The 17,701-nt window shown below is 37.4% G+C and overlaps 1 protein-coding gene across 10 annotated transcripts in view; it reads left to right on the forward strand.

Moving 5' to 3' along the window:
* Alh (Alhambra) overlaps nt 1-17,701 on the forward strand; it is a 338,473-nt gene that overhangs the window by 294,805 nt on the left and 25,967 nt on the right. For all 10 annotated transcript variants that reach the window (XM_067150502.2, XM_067150503.2, XM_067150504.2 and 7 more), the window contains one exon: nt 850-919. In XM_067150502.2, the coding sequence (XP_067006603.2) occupies nt 850-919 (70 nt within the window). The remainder of the gene's footprint in view (nt 1-849; nt 920-17,701) is intronic.

Genomic DNA, 17,701 nt, shown 5'->3' on the forward strand with positions numbered 1-17,701 from the left:
GCAATTGAAATTAAATTTACTGTAAGTCAAAAATGGAAAAGTGAAGGGCAATAAATTGTCTTGTTTTCTTAGTTTCTCTGCCCAAAAATGCATATATTTACTATATACTGTACATTGAAACAGAATATTTCCAGTGGTTTTTACCACATGAGGACTAAAATAGTTGATATTATTGTATTGACACAAGTCATCAACATTGCTGAAGAATTACATGGTTAGTATCATATAAAAATGAGTTCAGAGTGGAATTGCAATTGCTCTGTTGTAAAATAAATATTTGATACCACTTAATGCTGAAGATCATGGAATGCTGATACCACAGCCACGATGGGTGGTGGATGTGTTGTCACAAAACATTGCTGTTGAAACCGACTGTTGTGTAGGCTTGAAGATAATTTTTAATAATAGTTTTGCAAGTTTGGTTGAATGTAGTGAAACACATTATTTTGAGAATTAGAAGTTGATTTTGAGGTCAGTTCAGATTTGTCTCGAAGATGTTAATCTTATCTGTTCTGTTACTAGTTCATTGTTGGAGCTATTTGCTCTTCTTTAATTCAGTGTGGTTTTCTTATGTTTCTAAAGGCTGACCATATTTGGTGTTGCAGTCATTATATTGGATGGAAACATTTAAATGTTGTGTTGTTGGCTATTAACTTGTCTTGTGAATAGCAGGAAATTTTCTGCAAGGACATCATCCTTGATCTAAGAGCAGTATATTTACTGTTGAATATTCTAAAGTAGTTTCCTTCTTTTGATTAGTTTGAAATGTGTATACTATAATTGTGGGTGTGTTGCCACACTCTTAAGCAGTTGTATTGTGTAATCTTGCAGCATGTTTTGATCCTGTAGATCGAGCTATCCGGTGTACCAGGTAGCAGCACCTGCAGCTTCTCAGGTTCCTGTGGTTACAACCCAACAGGTGAGTGTAGTTTACCTCTTCAGCAGAAGATCCTGGGTGTGATCTTAGGGGTCCTGAAATTGGATAATTATAAGTTTAAATATGTCATACATAGGTAACTTGCATACGTAATAATTAGGAGCAGTGTTCTTCAACAATTTTTCATCCTGTTATAATTTCATATTATTATTATTATTATTATTATTATTATTATTATTATTATTATTATTATTATTATCATCATCATTATTATTATTATTATTATTATTATTATTATTATTATTGTTGTTGTTGTTGTTGTTGTTGTTGTTTTATTATTATTATTATTATTATTATTATTATTATTATTATTATTATTATTATTATTATTATTATTATTATTATTATTATTATTATTATTATTATTATTATTATAATATTCATGGAATCTGCCTATGGAAAATTCACTGCAGATTCCCAGATGTTTACTTCTCTTCCTTCTACATGAATTCATGATACAATGCTGTCTCTGATCTGTCAATGATCTATAGTGCTGCTCCCTATTACATAGTGCAAGGTGGTGAATCATATCGGTAGCTTATTATAATCTTGTCAAAAGTTAGCTGTTATATACAAGTGAGTCATTTCATGTTAAATAGATCTATTTTTTGGCCAGATGTTTTCAAATTTAACATGTTGGATGACCCATTTTTAAAGGAAAAAAAATTGTGCTCGGGGGTCACTCCAGATTTTTGACATATTCCAGTTTGTATTTGACCAAAATTGGCATTTTTGCACACCATCCTTTGCTCCTTTGAAAATTCCAGGAATTCCTCATTCTTGTGCCACTTATGAGCACTCCTCCTTATCACATTTTGTATGATGCATTATTCCCTTCTTTTTTATGCACATAGTTCACAATTTCATCTTTGACTTCTTTAAAGCTTCCATGTTCAGGGCAACTGAATGCTTTTCTTGCACACATTTTTAAGCGATCTTTGTTTTAACACCAGTGCCGAGCATTGGCTTCGGTTATGCTGAGTTTTCTTGTGTCTGCAAAGTTATTTGTGATTTCTGTCTGTTTATTTACAAATACATCAAAACTGACATAATATCAATGACAACCCGTTCAAAACTTGCCGTTAATACTTGTTACGTGTTCACAACATGATCTGTCATGAAAATATTCTTGCTTTCAAGGCTAGATTTTACACCTTCTAAGTGTTTAATACAAGCACATCACATTTGCCATCTTTGGCAGCTTGTGATATATAACAAAGATTAACAAGGATGCACACTGTGAAGGTCAACGAATCATAGGCGACGGGGGAAAAAGAGAAACAGCATGGTTGCCATGTTAGTGATCAAGGTTTGTTAAGTTTCAATATGACTTGATTTCTCACGTGAAATTCTGAGGAAAAAATATCTTGGTTTCAGAGAAATACAGTATATGCTATCACTCCATCTTGTTGAAATATTCGAGTGTCATTTCATCTTCAGTTAAAAGTAGGAAAAGACTTGCAGTAGAGTGTGCCTATCGGACGTAAATGGGCCGGATGGATTTCGGATAAGCAGGAATGTTGGTTAAAAGAAAGTGGTAAAAACAATATTGTGAATTGGTTATGGATGTCTTATTGATACAGTTTATATATAGATTCACTGTACAATAGAGTTAAACATTTGAACACTGAGCGAGTTGACCATGCCGTTAGGGGCATGCAGCTGTGAGCTTGCATTCGGTAGATAGCGGGTTCAAACCCTACTGTCGGCATCCCTGAAGATGGTTTTCAGTTGTTCCCATTTTCACACCAGTCAAATGCCGGGGCTGTACCTTAATTAAGGCATGGCCACTTCCCTCTACTAACCCTTTCCTGTCCAACCGTTGCCATAAGACCTATGTGTGTCGGTGCAACATAAAGCCATTCGTGGGGGTTTCTTTTTATTTTTAACATAAAAGGATATTAATATTGATTTAAATTTGTTTTGAATAGTTTGTAGTAGACATTTGCTTGCCTGTCAACTATCTTTTGTTTTTTAAGCCATCTCACATAATCTTTGTAGAAGTAACACATCAGTGCTGGTTTTTTTTTTTTTTTTTTTCCCACCATTGTTAACAGTGCCAACAGTTTCTTCATCACCCACTTCGATTGCATCTACACATCTAAGAATTGGTTTCAGCAAAGTTAATATATTGTCCTCTTTTTTCCATGTTAATTTCTTCACTGTCAGAATTTTTCTCTGGCTCCTACTCACTTTAAAAAATATTCCTCAATTTGCCAGTTGTGTCGAATGAAACAGAATTTTGGATAAGTGAAGTTTGGTTAAGCGCATCTCTACTATTAAGAATTGACTCAGTGTATTGTCTGGAATTAATGGCACGGTACGTTATGGAGATCAGGGCTATGGTTCTTATTTCTTATCACTGTAATAGAGAGTACTGAACACCAAATTTTGGATACTGGAGTGAAGTCTCATAGGTATACAGCATTAATTCAGGTTTTCATTCAGCATTGTTTACCAACTTAAGGTGCGCCTCCGTAGCGTAACGGTTAGTGTTATTAGCTGCCGTCCTCGGGGTCCGGGTTTGATTCCCAGTACTGCCAGAAATTTAAGAATGGCAGGAGGGCTGGTATATGGTTGAAATAGTACATGCAGCTCACCTCAAATGGCGGTGCGCCTCAAAAGAGCTGCACCACCTCGGGATGAGGACATGAGTTTACTTTTTTACCAACTTGAGGATTCAGTTGCAATAATGAACTCTTGTAACTTAGATTTAAAATTCTTGGCCTGTTTTTTTTTTACAGAAGCATATGAGCATTTACTTGCTTCACAGGTTTCTTGACAGGTTTGGGAATTGCTCTAGTCTCACAAAAATTGCCTGAAATTATTCATCTATTAATGAAAATGAATGAAAACCTACAACCTGTTTTCCTGTCATTGATCGGGTCAGGAATGTAATGAATGAATCATATAGGCCTATTGACGTCAGAAAAGTTGGATGGCGCAGCCACGCGGTAGAATGTTGAAGATGCAACCTAGTGACTGGTGAAGTTTATTTACATGGCAAAGAAAATTGTCAAATTTGAGGAGGTACTGCTCTGTATACGGTTGCAAATCGTATAAAACGGATGCAAAATCTCTTCACTACTTCTCTGTACAAAAAGTTCAAAGAGAAAGATGGGCTTCCGCGCTGTTAATTGGAAAACGCGTTATGCGATACATGACAGTGTGCAGTCTGCATTCTCGTGAAGACGACTTCTTTCCACAGCGTAGGTACCGGTACTGTTTATTGTACTCATTGATAGTTATTGTCTCTAATTTATATTCGCAAAAATACTGATAAACTTGTAGCCTAATACTTCTGTGCCGCACATAGAATGTAATCCGCTCTTTGTAAACTTCTTCATATGTGTAACAGCAGGCAGTAAATTAACTATCTACATGTGAGTAATATCTTTAACTGGTAATAATTAAGCACTGCATTTAAATTGCCTATAAAATACTTCTATCAATGAAAGAAAATATGTAGTATTTTGCCATCATAAATTAGCGTTTTTTTTTTTTATTTGTTTTACGTCACACCGACACAGATAGGTCTTATGGCGACGATGGGACAGGAAAGGTCTAGGAATGGGAAGGAAGCGGCCGTGACCTTAAATTAAGGTACAGCCCCAGCATTTGGGAAACCACGGAAAACCATCTTCAGGGCTGCCGACAGTGGGGTTCAAACCCACTATCTTCCGGATTCGAGCTCACAGCTCCACGTTCCTAACCGCACGGCCAACTCGCCCGGTCATCATAAATTAGAAGCCATAACCTAATTATTTGGTAGAATTGGACAAACCAAGTATTCTTCAACCCCAAACAGCTGTAACTGTAGAGGTTAGAGTACTCTTAAATTATAATTTTCAAACTTTGCTCTGCATATTCTGTAGGTAGTTACAATTTTTATACTTATTTTTGTCGGTTCTAAGTTCTAACTTTCGTGCTGATCGTAAAAATGGAAGAATATTAAGATTAGGATGTGGGGCTGTTCCAACACAAGCCTGTATAAAGCTTAGGATTTATATGCTTTACAACATTTACTTAGTAGAATTATTATTTTATTTCTTCCCCAAGATTACAGTTTACAAGACAGATAACTCCCCCGTCACCTGGCTAAGGCTTTGGCATAGACCAAATCAACAAGAAATTACTCCATAACCTCTAGTAGTGGAAAATTACAGTAGCTTAACTGTTAAGGTGAATTAGTGTGTCAACGGTAACATTTCTCTGACAAACCCGCTTTACATGTACAGTTGCACTACACATTTTCACTCCCTTTGTTCAAGACAACATTAACTTTGTGGGGATTGGAATCGATGTGGGATGATTGTAAACACAACGCTACAACACCAGTTTCATCTTCTGTTTCAAACTTTTTACCTACACATATCAAGTAATTACACTTGAATATTTCTTCCCCTTCCACTAATGGACGCGTGAAATCTCCGACAACTCTCAACAGTTGCACATACGACACCAAAGATATTTTGAACACTTTATAAATCCTACAGGTGCACACCCGATCACTGTCGTGTTTACTTCCCGTCACTATCTCGCCACCATATTGAAAACAGCTGACCATAAGCTCCTCCCCCGTTTCGGACGTCAGTAGGCTATCAGTACGATGGGTTCACCACTCCCAAAGTGATTTATTAATGAGTGATAAATGCTATGAAATGAGAACGGAGTGTGTTGCTGGAATGAAAGATGACAGGAAAAACTGGAGTACCTGGAGGAAAACCTGTCCTGCCTCCCCTTTGTCCAGCACATATCTCACATGGAGTGACCCGTATTTGAACCACGGTATCCAGCGGTGAGATACCGACGCACTGCCGTCTGAGCCACGGAGCCCCCATTCATCTATTAATATTATTATTTATTTTATTCTCTGTACTCAGAGTTTTGAATTTATTAACAAGTGAAATTTATCGTTCATTGAAACAACACATAAAATGCCTTTCTAACTCTTTTAGCAGGTAGGATAAGAAGAAAACCAGATAAATACAAACTAGGAAGACAGGAGAACACAAAAGGAGAAAAGGAACCCAACAGGTCAATGTAAGCAATGGAAAGGAACAAACAAGTGCAAATCGAATCATTTATAGACAGATAGGAACATCAAAAGGAAACCACCTGAATATGATGGATGTTGAAGAGGAACTAGATGGTCCAGGGATAGAAAGCCTTAGGCCTAGCAGAAGATGGCAGAGCCATTGGACCAAGTCACATTAATGCAGGAATGCTTTGACTGATTGATAATAATAATTGCTTCATTTTGAAGTAGTTCAGCTACATCTACAACATAGGCAACATCCCCTGCAGATGGGCTGAAATCCACCTTTATCAGCCTGCTAAAGAAATTGAATTTTAACCCTTTCCTGCCCATATTTTCACTCCGCTTATCCCCAGGTTTCAACCTATTATTTAGGAAAAACTGAAACAGAGCGCATTGTTTCAGAAAAAGTTAAATATAATAAAAAATGTTGATTGCATTGAATTAAAATTTTCGCATTGAATTCAAATTTTCAATAATATTAGAAAATATACCATCACATCCATTTCTCTGTTCGCAGAGTCATAAGGTTGTTAGTACAGTGGAACCTCGATTATCCTTTCCCGGAAAATACGTTTTCCCGGAATATGTGTTCAAATTACGCAGTCCCGCGAGCATCGTAATTAAATCACGTTGTAAAAGTCCCGCATTATCCGTTCCTCGAAGAAACGATTTCCCGGATCAACCGTCCAGAAATTCCAGTCCCATCAACACGAAGTAAGTCCTCGATCAATCGTTTTTTTAACATGGACGGCTATGGCATACTTATGGATCTTGGCGTTAACGTCCTGTCATTGCAATAATTAGAGCAAGTCGGTACTCTACCGGTACTGGAAAAGCGATCGGCGGTGAACTTTCATAAGGGAGCATCTTAGCATCGCATTAGGGTGGTATTGTTTGGAGAATCTCGGAAAATCATAAAGCAGAGAGTGGCTACAACATAAGGAGACACGGCGCATTTCGACAGCTCTGCTTGTTCGCACTTATAAAACGTCCATCATGTTTTTACATTTTTTTCGATCGTACTGCCGAACAGGTTTTCGGCACTTTGCTCAGGGTACTGTAGAGTAACTGGGCTTTCAGGCAGGAATCAAAACTGCTCCTTCTTAACACAAATTCAGTATTTTTGATATTATCGTACATGATTGTATTAGCGAGACCAGAACAGATGTTGCACCTTACATTTAAAAAGAAAGCCATGGGAGGTCTTGGGATTGCCTATTACTGTTTATGTCCTAATGTAAGACTGGGAATTTTACGTTTTCGTGTTAAAATATCAAAAACCGCAGTCGTTTTATTTGCGCACGTTACATTTAAATGGTTGGTATAATTTCCAGCGAACGCGCATTCCAGATGGCCTCAAGGTCACGAATAACCGTAATTTCTGAAGTTTTGATGATATTTCTTTTATCTTTGAAATCTGGTTGGATTTGTGACTAGCAGAATTGAATATAATGCATTCGAGAACTTTTAAGAATCGATACTTACATTCGAAACCAGTTTTCTAGTTCAACATAACCTTTAAAAGTCGATGTAGGCCTAATTTACGTGGTACGAGATTTCCAGAAACTGACTACGAACAGTATGCCGGAGACCAAATTACAATGAAAGATTAAGAAATGAAGGGATTTCACCATGTTAGGTGCTTTTGTATCGAATGTGCTTTATTTTATTAGATGAGGGAATTAAAAACTACTTGTGGTCGATTCTCGTTTGGCTTGGCGTTATTAGATTTTTCGAAGAGTTTGGCTAGCCTAATCAAAGTTGCTGAACCGAAAGAAGTTTTCACGGGAAACTGACGAAGATTCCCCTGTAAAACTGAATATAAAGTATCGAGATTTTGAACTCGCGTACCGGTAATTAATGCAGTTTCGCGGTCTAACATGCCTGCCTCTCATCCAGACGGCCCGGGTTCGATTGCGACCAGGTCAGGCAATTTTACCTGGATATAAGTCTGGTTCCAGGTCCACTCAGCCTACGTGATTACCTTTAATTGTGGAGCTATCTAATGATGAGATGGCGATCCCAATCTAGAGATCCAGGAATATCGGCCGAGAGGGTTCGTCGCACTGACCATGCGTCACCTCGTAATCTGCAGGCCTTCGGGCTGAGCAGCGGTCGCGTAGCAGGCAAAGGCCCATTGGGGCTGTACTTTGGTTTGGTTTGGTTTGGTTTAGGTTTTTTTTGTAAAATTATAATTATACATATTTCATTTTTGTGGTGTTTAGCCAAATTGTTGATGGTTTTCATTCATTCCCGGATTTTCCGTTTTCCCGTGTTGTTCGTTTTATTTTCATGGTCCCTCGAAAAACGGAGAATCGAGGTTTCACTGTACATGTGATACTCGACACAGAGGTAGGCTGCATTTGTCACATTCATATTTTGTCTGAATGCCTGCAAACAAAAAAATCACGTGATTTTGGAAGTGGAATGATGGCCATGCATATATGATTTTATTTCATCTCGGCAAGTGTCTTTCCATTCTGTATCTGTTTTACCGGAATGTGCCTGTTTGAATGCTGCATTGATATACAGTAGAGTCTCGCTCATCCGACCTTTGCTTATCCGACATTCCGTGTTATCCGACATTGGTAGACTTAATTTGAACTTTTGGTGGAGACTAAATTCAGGCACACCCGCTGTGGAGGGTGCGACCATGGTACAAGCACTGGCCTGACCGCTGGCGGTAGGACAGTTTTTTTTTTTCACAGGTGCAGTGAGTCTTTAGTCATTGTTCATTGTAGTATTGGTTGGGTGCGGATGTTTTAGTTTTCATATCCTCTGTGAGTATAGCAAGTAAATGGAAGAAAGTGATTGTTTCTATGGAAGACAAGTTGAGTGCATTAAAGAGACTGGACAAAGGGGAAATTATTCAAAATGTGGCTTCAGATTATAGTGTTGGATGTGTTACAGTGGGAGACAGAGGGAAGAAATTGAAAAGTGGTGCTCTACCAGAGCAGAGAAAAAATGAAAAATTTGAGTACGAAAAAAGTAAGTGAAGCACTATTTCTTTGGTTATCTCGACGCCGGGAAAAGGGCCTGCCAATATCTGGCCCCATTCTGCAGGAAAAGGCTGTGTATTTCCAGAAGGAGTTTAATGAAGGGGACCCTAATTTTCCTGCCAGTGCTGGGTGGCTTGATCGGTGGCAAAAACGGTACGGCATTAGGCAGCTTAATATCTGTGGAGAAAAGTTTCTTTTCGTAAGACATCTTGAATGTTTTCGTTCAGTACTGCATGTACTGTACAATTGAATTGATAATTCAATACACAGAGTACCGTAAAACATGTCATTGTTTTAGTACTAGAGTATAGCCTTCCTGTTTGTATCAGTTCAATTTCAAAGTTATTCTGTATTATTCGACATTTTCGGTGATCCGACGTACTCCAGGTCCCGTTTAGGTCGGATAATCGAGACTCTACTGTATATGCAATAGGCTATGTCACTGAATATTTTGTCTCCTCCTAACATACTTTAAAACAATGTGTTTCTCGTAATACTCTTTCCGAATTATGGTCAGGTTCCACGTAATCCATATAATCATTCGGAGTAACGAAACAAAATGTTTGTTGTTACCTGAATTGCTGCGGTATCGCCATCAAGTCCGAATTCTCGATATTCATTTTCACTTATATCACTGTTATCACTAAAATTTACTTTACTCAGTTTCAATATCTACGGTATTCAAACCCGCCATGTTTTTAAACGAAACAGGTGACCCGCGCTCACGGAAGTTCAAGACCATTGCCTAGGCAACGTCAGGACAGATAATCAATCTTCTTTTATTTCATAAGCCTTGTAGATTGTACTGTTTGTTCATAATTGCCTTATAAACACATCACTGCCGAAAAAAGTTAAAAACTGTCGCACAGATTGCAGACGTGTGCAGATAATGCAGCCGGGTGCTAAGGACCGGAAGACTAAGTGAACAGTCGGGCGCTAAGGGCCGGAAAGGGTTAAACAATGTAGTGATAAGCTGTTAAAGTCTAATGAGTCACACTCTAAAAGTATTATTAAGAATTCTGCACTCCCGATTACAGGGGGAAGATAAAGGAAATCATCAGTTGATACTTGGTTTGGATTTAGAAACAGCCTTAGTACTGCTTCTTTCAAACTTTTTATTTTGAAAATATCTTGACGAGCAACAAACTGTCTGTACTTGCTTCATTGATTAAGAAAATCTTGACAACATATTAGGCTTGACCCCAAGATGTGAATATCATCAAGAAGCTGCAGACAGGTAACATCGAAATTAGAGGCCACGTTATTTAAGAGATCCCATTACAAAATCATTTGAGGAAAACGTAGTATCCCTTTTCCAAACCTTTCTAACTTATGCTTTGAATTGCTCTTCATCATCATCATCATCGGTGTTCTGCCATACGGCAGGTCTTCACATGGCAGCCCTCCACGCAATCCTGTCTCTTGCCACCCTCTTTGTTTGCTCTTGATGAAGTTTATCAAAGAATGACTTTCAGACTATTTTTAATGTTTTGTAGGTGAGAGGTATGGAATTAAGGAAAGCTATAACATTCATGTTGATTTTATGATAGCATTACTTTTGTGGGTGTCTTTACCTTTAATAAAGGTTTGTCACAATCTTAGCAAAGTTACCTGTATCTTCCACTGTTCTCATGAGTGTGCAGAATGCATTCCTGACCAGTCCTCTTCAAGCACAGTCACTTCGACTGTAATTTTCATTTTTAATATCAGTTCAAGGATTTGTTATTTTACATACCATATTATACAGTGAAACTTCGTAAAGACATTTATGCAGGGGACAAGGAAAGACAACATGTTATAAAGGAAAACATACTACTGAATATCCAATTTAAAAACTACCCAACAGAGATAAGGAGCCAGTTTACCCTCGTGCATTTTATGTAGTGTATGTACAGTCGTCCATAAATAGGCTGTCACATGACAAATTTTCACTTTGCTGTACAACTCAGCACTAAATACATTTCTAAATTCTGACTGGAATGTGAGATACTGTACAAGCTTAATCAGACTCACCGGGTTATTCATCCTCAACATCAGCTTCAGCAACCAGTTGGTAGTTGATAGGCCTGGCAAGCTGAACGTACTCAGTGCCTTCAGCGAAATGGAAATGGTTTCAGAAATGTTGTACCTGGGTGCCATTATAACTAGCAACAACAGCTGTGAAATAGAGATCAGGAGAAGGATTGCCATGGCCAGGAACATCATGTCTCAGTTATCTCATATTTGGAAGGATCGCTCCATTTCTGTAAAGCTAAAGATGAGACTAGTAGAGACACTGGTATTCTCTATCTTCCTCTACGGTGCTGAAACGTGGACTTTACGAGGTTCAGATTTGAATGAGATTAACTCGTTCGAGATGTGGTGCTGGAGAAGAATGCTTCGCATTCCTTGGACAGCATTTCGAACCAACGAATCCATCCTCAAGGAGCTGAACATCAGTACCAGGTTATCGGCAAAATTTCAACAGAGGATTCTCCAATTCTTTGGTCGTATTATTCCTCTTGGAGAAGGGAACCTTGAAAAGCACATTATCTTGGGAAACGTGCCTGGAAGGAGGGAGCGTGGGCAAGCACCTATACACGCTGGACAGATGGCATAAAACATGCAACAAAGACATAGCTCATACAATCCACCCGTATAGCAGAAGACCGTGGAGGATGGAAACGGGTACAATGAAATATCTTCAGAGATCACATTCCTCAGGATTGAGGGACCGATATAGCCAGACATGTACAGTGAAAGTTGTATTTACCGTTTCTGGAGAAGAGCATTAAAAGAGGTGAAAAACTTGAGAGTACAAACATGAAAATATTTTTCACTGACACCTATAAAAGTAACGACAATATATAAAATGGGTGAAAACATTAGAGAACAACTCCAAAATCCTTTTGCCCTGGGGATCATAAAAGTAACAGCTTTCTTTTTAAACCAAATGTGTAATATTGAAATGTTCATTGAAGTCTTACATTTCCGACCAGTTTGTTATTAAATATTGTTTTCTGGACACATTCTTTGACCGTGAATTTCTCGGAGCTTACACTTGACCATGGGTATGAAAGTAGCTTTGGCCACCATCCTGAATGTGACAGCACTTCAGCAATATTTGGCATTAGTTCGGTCCGACTACCCCTCATGATATCAATAATAGCGTGCCAGCTGTCAAACTAGCCGTTTCTATTTTTGTAGGGATGGTACACCGATTTGAATAACTTCTAATGGAAGATATGGATGCCTCATCACTTGCATATGTACTACTGGAGCTCCCTTTTAATGAAAAAATCAGTTGTTGAAAATGCTGTTCTTGCTGAACAATATACTTTTTTTTTTTTTTTTTTTTTAACTTTGGTCGGAACTACAGATTTAAGTCCCGTGATCACACTGCATTTATTGGCAATACCTTACTTAATAAATGTAAACATATTAAACACAATAAACATAGTACAGAGTGTTCATAATAAAACCAATTATGTACAGAGCACATATATGTCGCTGTCCACTCTGGAAATTTCTCTTTGCTCACTCTTTTATCTTTTCCTTACAAGCATATTCAGTTTTGTCACGGTTGCTCACTATAGTGTCCAGAGTCAAAGGTGCGAGTTTCATCATTCGAGATGTGGATATGCCTATCCACTTTCTGAAGAAGTTTTGTTTGGTCTTCATTAGTGAACAGTTTTGCAACTTTTTTCTTATCCATAACTAGGCTATTATAAGAAAAATATGTACCACGCTACTGAACTTCTCACGATTATGTTCTTAGTCGTCCATAAGTAGGCTGTCACGTGACAAATTTTCACTTTGCTGTACAACTCAGCACAAAATACATTTCTAAATTCTGACTGGAATGTGACATACTGTACAAGCTTAATCAGTCTCACTGGGTTATTCAGCATCCTCACTGTTAATCAGTCAAGTTTAACTGGACTATCCTGAAAATAACAGCTTGCTCTCTTAAGGTGCAGTTTACCCTGTGAAGATCGAGAGTTTAAGGGCTCTTCCTGTTATCACGCAACTTTCCCCCCACCACCACCACTACCAACATCCTGTGGTGAGGGCTCTTTTCTCTTTGGAAATCACATTCTGTATGCAAGGGATGGCAAAAAAAGAACATTTTGAGATCTGGTAAAAATATTATCATAATAAGCAGTAATGGCAATGATAAGGGAGGTATTTTTATGTAGATTTAATACGGTCGGAATCGGGACTTTGAATGTACGGCGTGCTAAACGAGAAAATGTGTTATTGATGAACGCATCAATAATGTTTCACTGTGTATGCAAGATAGGCACCCTCCCTCTCTTGATTATGCTCTTAAGTTCTCACTCTTTCTTCATTCATTCAGAAACTCTGGTGTTGGTGATGTGATCAGTCCACAAAATATGCTTCTTTCTAGGAATGATCCATATCTCAAAATCTTTCCACTGTACTGATAATGATTTTCATGAGTCCCTGTGTCAGCACCATATAAATGTGGAAAATACACACAATGTATCTCATATCTGAACTGTGGATTTCTCATCTTAGGAAAACTTAACTTGGGCCAGTTCTGTTCATATATGGGTTTCTAGGTTTGGGTAAGCCAGCTGCCTGGGGGCTTCAACCTGTGCACTTGTTCAAGTTGCTTTCTGTAAATGCTCAAATAAAACTGTGGATCACAAGTTTCTCACAACAAAACACCACTTGACACAGTGAGAGCGGTTTGCATGACCAGCGATCCATAAACAAGAAAACAATAACACAACAAATCAGAAAGACTTACCAGTTGATGATCCCCAAGAAGAAGGTCGTCGCATAGAGTGGAAGTCCTGGGCACAAGAGGTCAAGCAGACGAGGTATACATTACCTATTATTTTTATTATTATTATTATTATTATTATTATTATTATTATTATTATTATTAAAATCCTGACTGAAATAACGAGACTAATTCCAATAAAAGAAATCGTTTTATTAAAATAATACCTCAACTCCGACAACAGCAAATTGAAATTAAAAGAACAAAATTAATTAATTATTTAAATCCCTGAAATTAATTAGTATGAGCAATATAACCTTAAGTTTGACTACCACGATCAATTAATAATTATGAAAAATAGTTTCCTTTTAAAAACATATCACAATATTAATTCATTAATAATTACATAACAACCCCCACTGGGTGTAAGAAAAGAAGATTACTTAATTAAAAGTCAAAACAATTTCCAACGACTACCAGAGTAACCCAAAATAAAAGGACACCAGATACAGCCCGAAACAAAGGTTGAATGACCATAGAGGTAGGGAAAATCTTTAAAAAAAGAGATAACGTCAGCAAGGTAATAATTCTATTATCACATAAGTTTCAAACCAAAACTTCATAACAGTATGTAAATTAAATACAATCAGCCCAAAATCAAGGGGTCTGACTGTACACCAGAAGAATAATCATTCCATCATTCACGATGAACTTCAACTGTCGCCTTCAACAACGAATGCGACACTCAAATGTCGAAATCAACAGGGACAACGCCCACCCAAACGGCTACACTCAGTTACCATGGCAACTGCTCACGAGACACCCACAAAATGGCTGCCATAAACAACTTCAGTAGTCATTAGAAAATGCTTTTACTTTAGCACATTCCGCAAAATCTAGGTGGTTATGAGATAAACCGAACCAATACCAACAATTAAATAAATTAAAAGAAATTACACTTGAACCACCAGATAAAGAGTTACACCCATTACATAATTTTTTGATGTAGCAGTCATGAGCTGCTGAACGTTAGCCAAAATACCACAAGACCTTGGAAGATATTTCAAGGTAAATTTTCAATTAACTCATCACCTTACAATCTTATATAAGCCCCACATTAACTACCAAATACATTACATAGTTATGGTATGACCTGAATTTCCGTACATTACTACTGCTAAGTCCAGTTTTCTTGAATTTTGAATGAACGGTAACCCTTTAAATATCCCAGAAGCCAGACATGTTCCGATAACACTTCCCTAGTATGTTGCTTAGTCGAAATTCACTCGTTACTCCGGTCTCGAAGGAAAACATTTGAAGACCTGAGTGCAAGAACTAGCTAATAACCAAAAGTTAAGTTCTGAGAAAAACGAGAAAAACATTTAAAACTATATAAATCCTATAATTCATTAAAGGTTTCAGTTTAATGTGAAAGTATATATGAATATACACTACTGTTTCAATTTTTAACCCTCTACTCCATTTAGAAATAATAAAAAAAACGAGAAAATGTGTGATGGAATTATCCATTTCTTGCATTCAGATGTTTTAAGGAATGCGAAAACGGGAATAGAAATTGGAGAATGAATGCCATTACATGTTTTAATGTTTTAACTATGAAATATTGAGTTTTAAAGCCCAGTGCATGACATACATAATAAGTATTAAGTAAAATATGGTTGAAAACTGTTTTTAGAACTCGTGGTATGATGCCTCACTTTCATAGCCATATTCTTCATCCTCGCGTTCACATCTGAGATCGGAATACCATTTCATGTGTGCAGGAGGAATATACTTCTGTGCCAATTTCATCACATCTATGTACTTCTTGTTATTCAAAGGCAGTGGAGTTTGGTACAACTTGGCGGGATGTAATATTGGAGTACGTTTCGTCTTGAACAGACGAAATTTTGTATGAACAAAAGTGTTTTGACCAGCAGAAACAGACAGCTCTCTCCCTTCATAAACAAATTTATAGTACCTACTTATTCTGAATGATTCGGTACCATTCTTTATTATTTTCTTAAAATCTGACACCTAGTGATGTTTAAAATCAAATACCATGTCCTGGTGTACTTTCACCACAGCAAATTTTTGGGAAGCAGATGAAACAATATCATACCATTCCTGAGGGACAAACACATACTCTTTCTTGCGTTTTATCTTTTCAATCTGTGCGAAGGTACGATCACAGGGCATGAACGAATTTCCACGTTCTGGAAAATGGTGATATATTTTGACAAATCTGCCCGAAGCCGCTAGTGTACTTAATTACTGAACCATCAAAATATTCTTGTTTTGCCCTGCACAGTTGTCAGTAAAAATGTGCAGAGTTTTAATTTCATGCGGAATGTAGTTCTCTACATAATGGCTCTACACCTATTTCTTTATCCTCATCTTCACTCTCAGTTGCATTGTTTCTTGCAGCAAGCTTCTTCTTCCTTCTCCACTTCATGCTGATATCAGGGCGCCTTCTACAACAAAAATATATTGCATTGTTGTGTGTTCAATGCTCCTACAAAATATATGTCTAAAACTAATATTTATTTATGAATATTATGTGAGGTTATTAATCCCATGAGGTATGCATCCTGAGCATTCTTATCACTCATTTTGTTTAAATTCCTAAGAATTCGTTCTTTAATATCTTTGGAGAAGTTGGCTGTACATTTTCTCTTACAAAAACAATCTGGGGCAACTGTCTTTACAGGCACAAGTTTCCCTGTTGATATATATTCTTCTCCATTCAAAATACTTCGTTTCCTAACATTCCTTTGCCAGTTATCTTCTTTTCTTGTCCTTTTCTTACTCTTTACTGGAGAGGAATCAGTAGAACTTCGTAGCGGTATCTAAAAATGACAATAATTTATAAAAGCATAAAGTGTGGGCTTCAAACTTCCACATTTATTTGAATATAATATTTTGGTGTAAAATATTGTTGTATATTACAATGTAACATTAAACTGAATATTCTGTAATATACATTCTATACATTTAGCAGTAAAATGCAGCTCTTAATGGAACCTACCTCTGAATTAAAGCTTGCATTTGCAGCACACAATAACTCACTGCATTCAGCCACCTTCCTTACTCTTCTTCAGCACGAGGGCAACTGAGAGCAAGAACTGGATAATTCCGGTTATTATCCAAGTCTTGCACTCAGAAAGGAACCAGTTGAATTTTAAAGGCCATCTAGCGAGAAAAATAGGCACTTTCTGAAATTAACTTCTATAGTATCTGATAGAGGGCAGTTATGGCTACAAATAGAAGTCAAAAGCTAATTTTTGCTAAATGTGGTCATTATCTAGTTCTTGCACCCATGTCTTCAATTACAAGCCAAGGCTACTTACAGTTGTCGGCGAGGTTATTTGAAATACACGTAATTGATGACCTACATGCCAAGTAGGCGATTCACTTAACCAGGGTCAAATTCCATACTCCCTTCTTCTTATTTAATTTTCAGGCAAAAAAAGCTTCACCAGCAGCAGTACATGATAGAGTTGCTTCCTTTACTCGACCCAACCAAAAAACAAGAGACACTCACAAGACATTGTTTCCACACATCAACTGCCGCTCAAGTTAGTTTCATCGGATGACACAAGATGGCATCAGCGTACAGTCCGCCACCCAGACAAGTATGTACCGGACAGATGAATTCTCGAAGTAAACACAGGATGAGATGACATTGTAATAGCACTCGGTAAGCTCGTTGGACCCAAGTCTCGTAATCGCGTTACGCGGAGATACTGAATAACTCATGGATCGAGTAGAATAACTTAAACTCCATTATAAGTTCTTTTGCTAATACTAACCTTCTGTTCTTGGTGTTGATTTTGAGTCTAAGTGTACAACTTTGTCTGTTGGCATTGTAGGCCTTTAGGACTATCTGCAATGATAACTGTGTTATCTGCATATCTTAATCGTCTTTTAACTCTCGAAGAACAGTTGTAAAATATGCTCAGATTACAAGTTAAACAATACAGGGGATGACA

Source organism: Anabrus simplex, chromosome 6, assembly GCF_040414725.1.
Source record: "Anabrus simplex isolate iqAnaSimp1 chromosome 6, ASM4041472v1, whole genome shotgun sequence".
NCBI classification, from domain to species: Eukaryota; Metazoa; Arthropoda; class Insecta; order Orthoptera; family Tettigoniidae; genus Anabrus; species Anabrus simplex.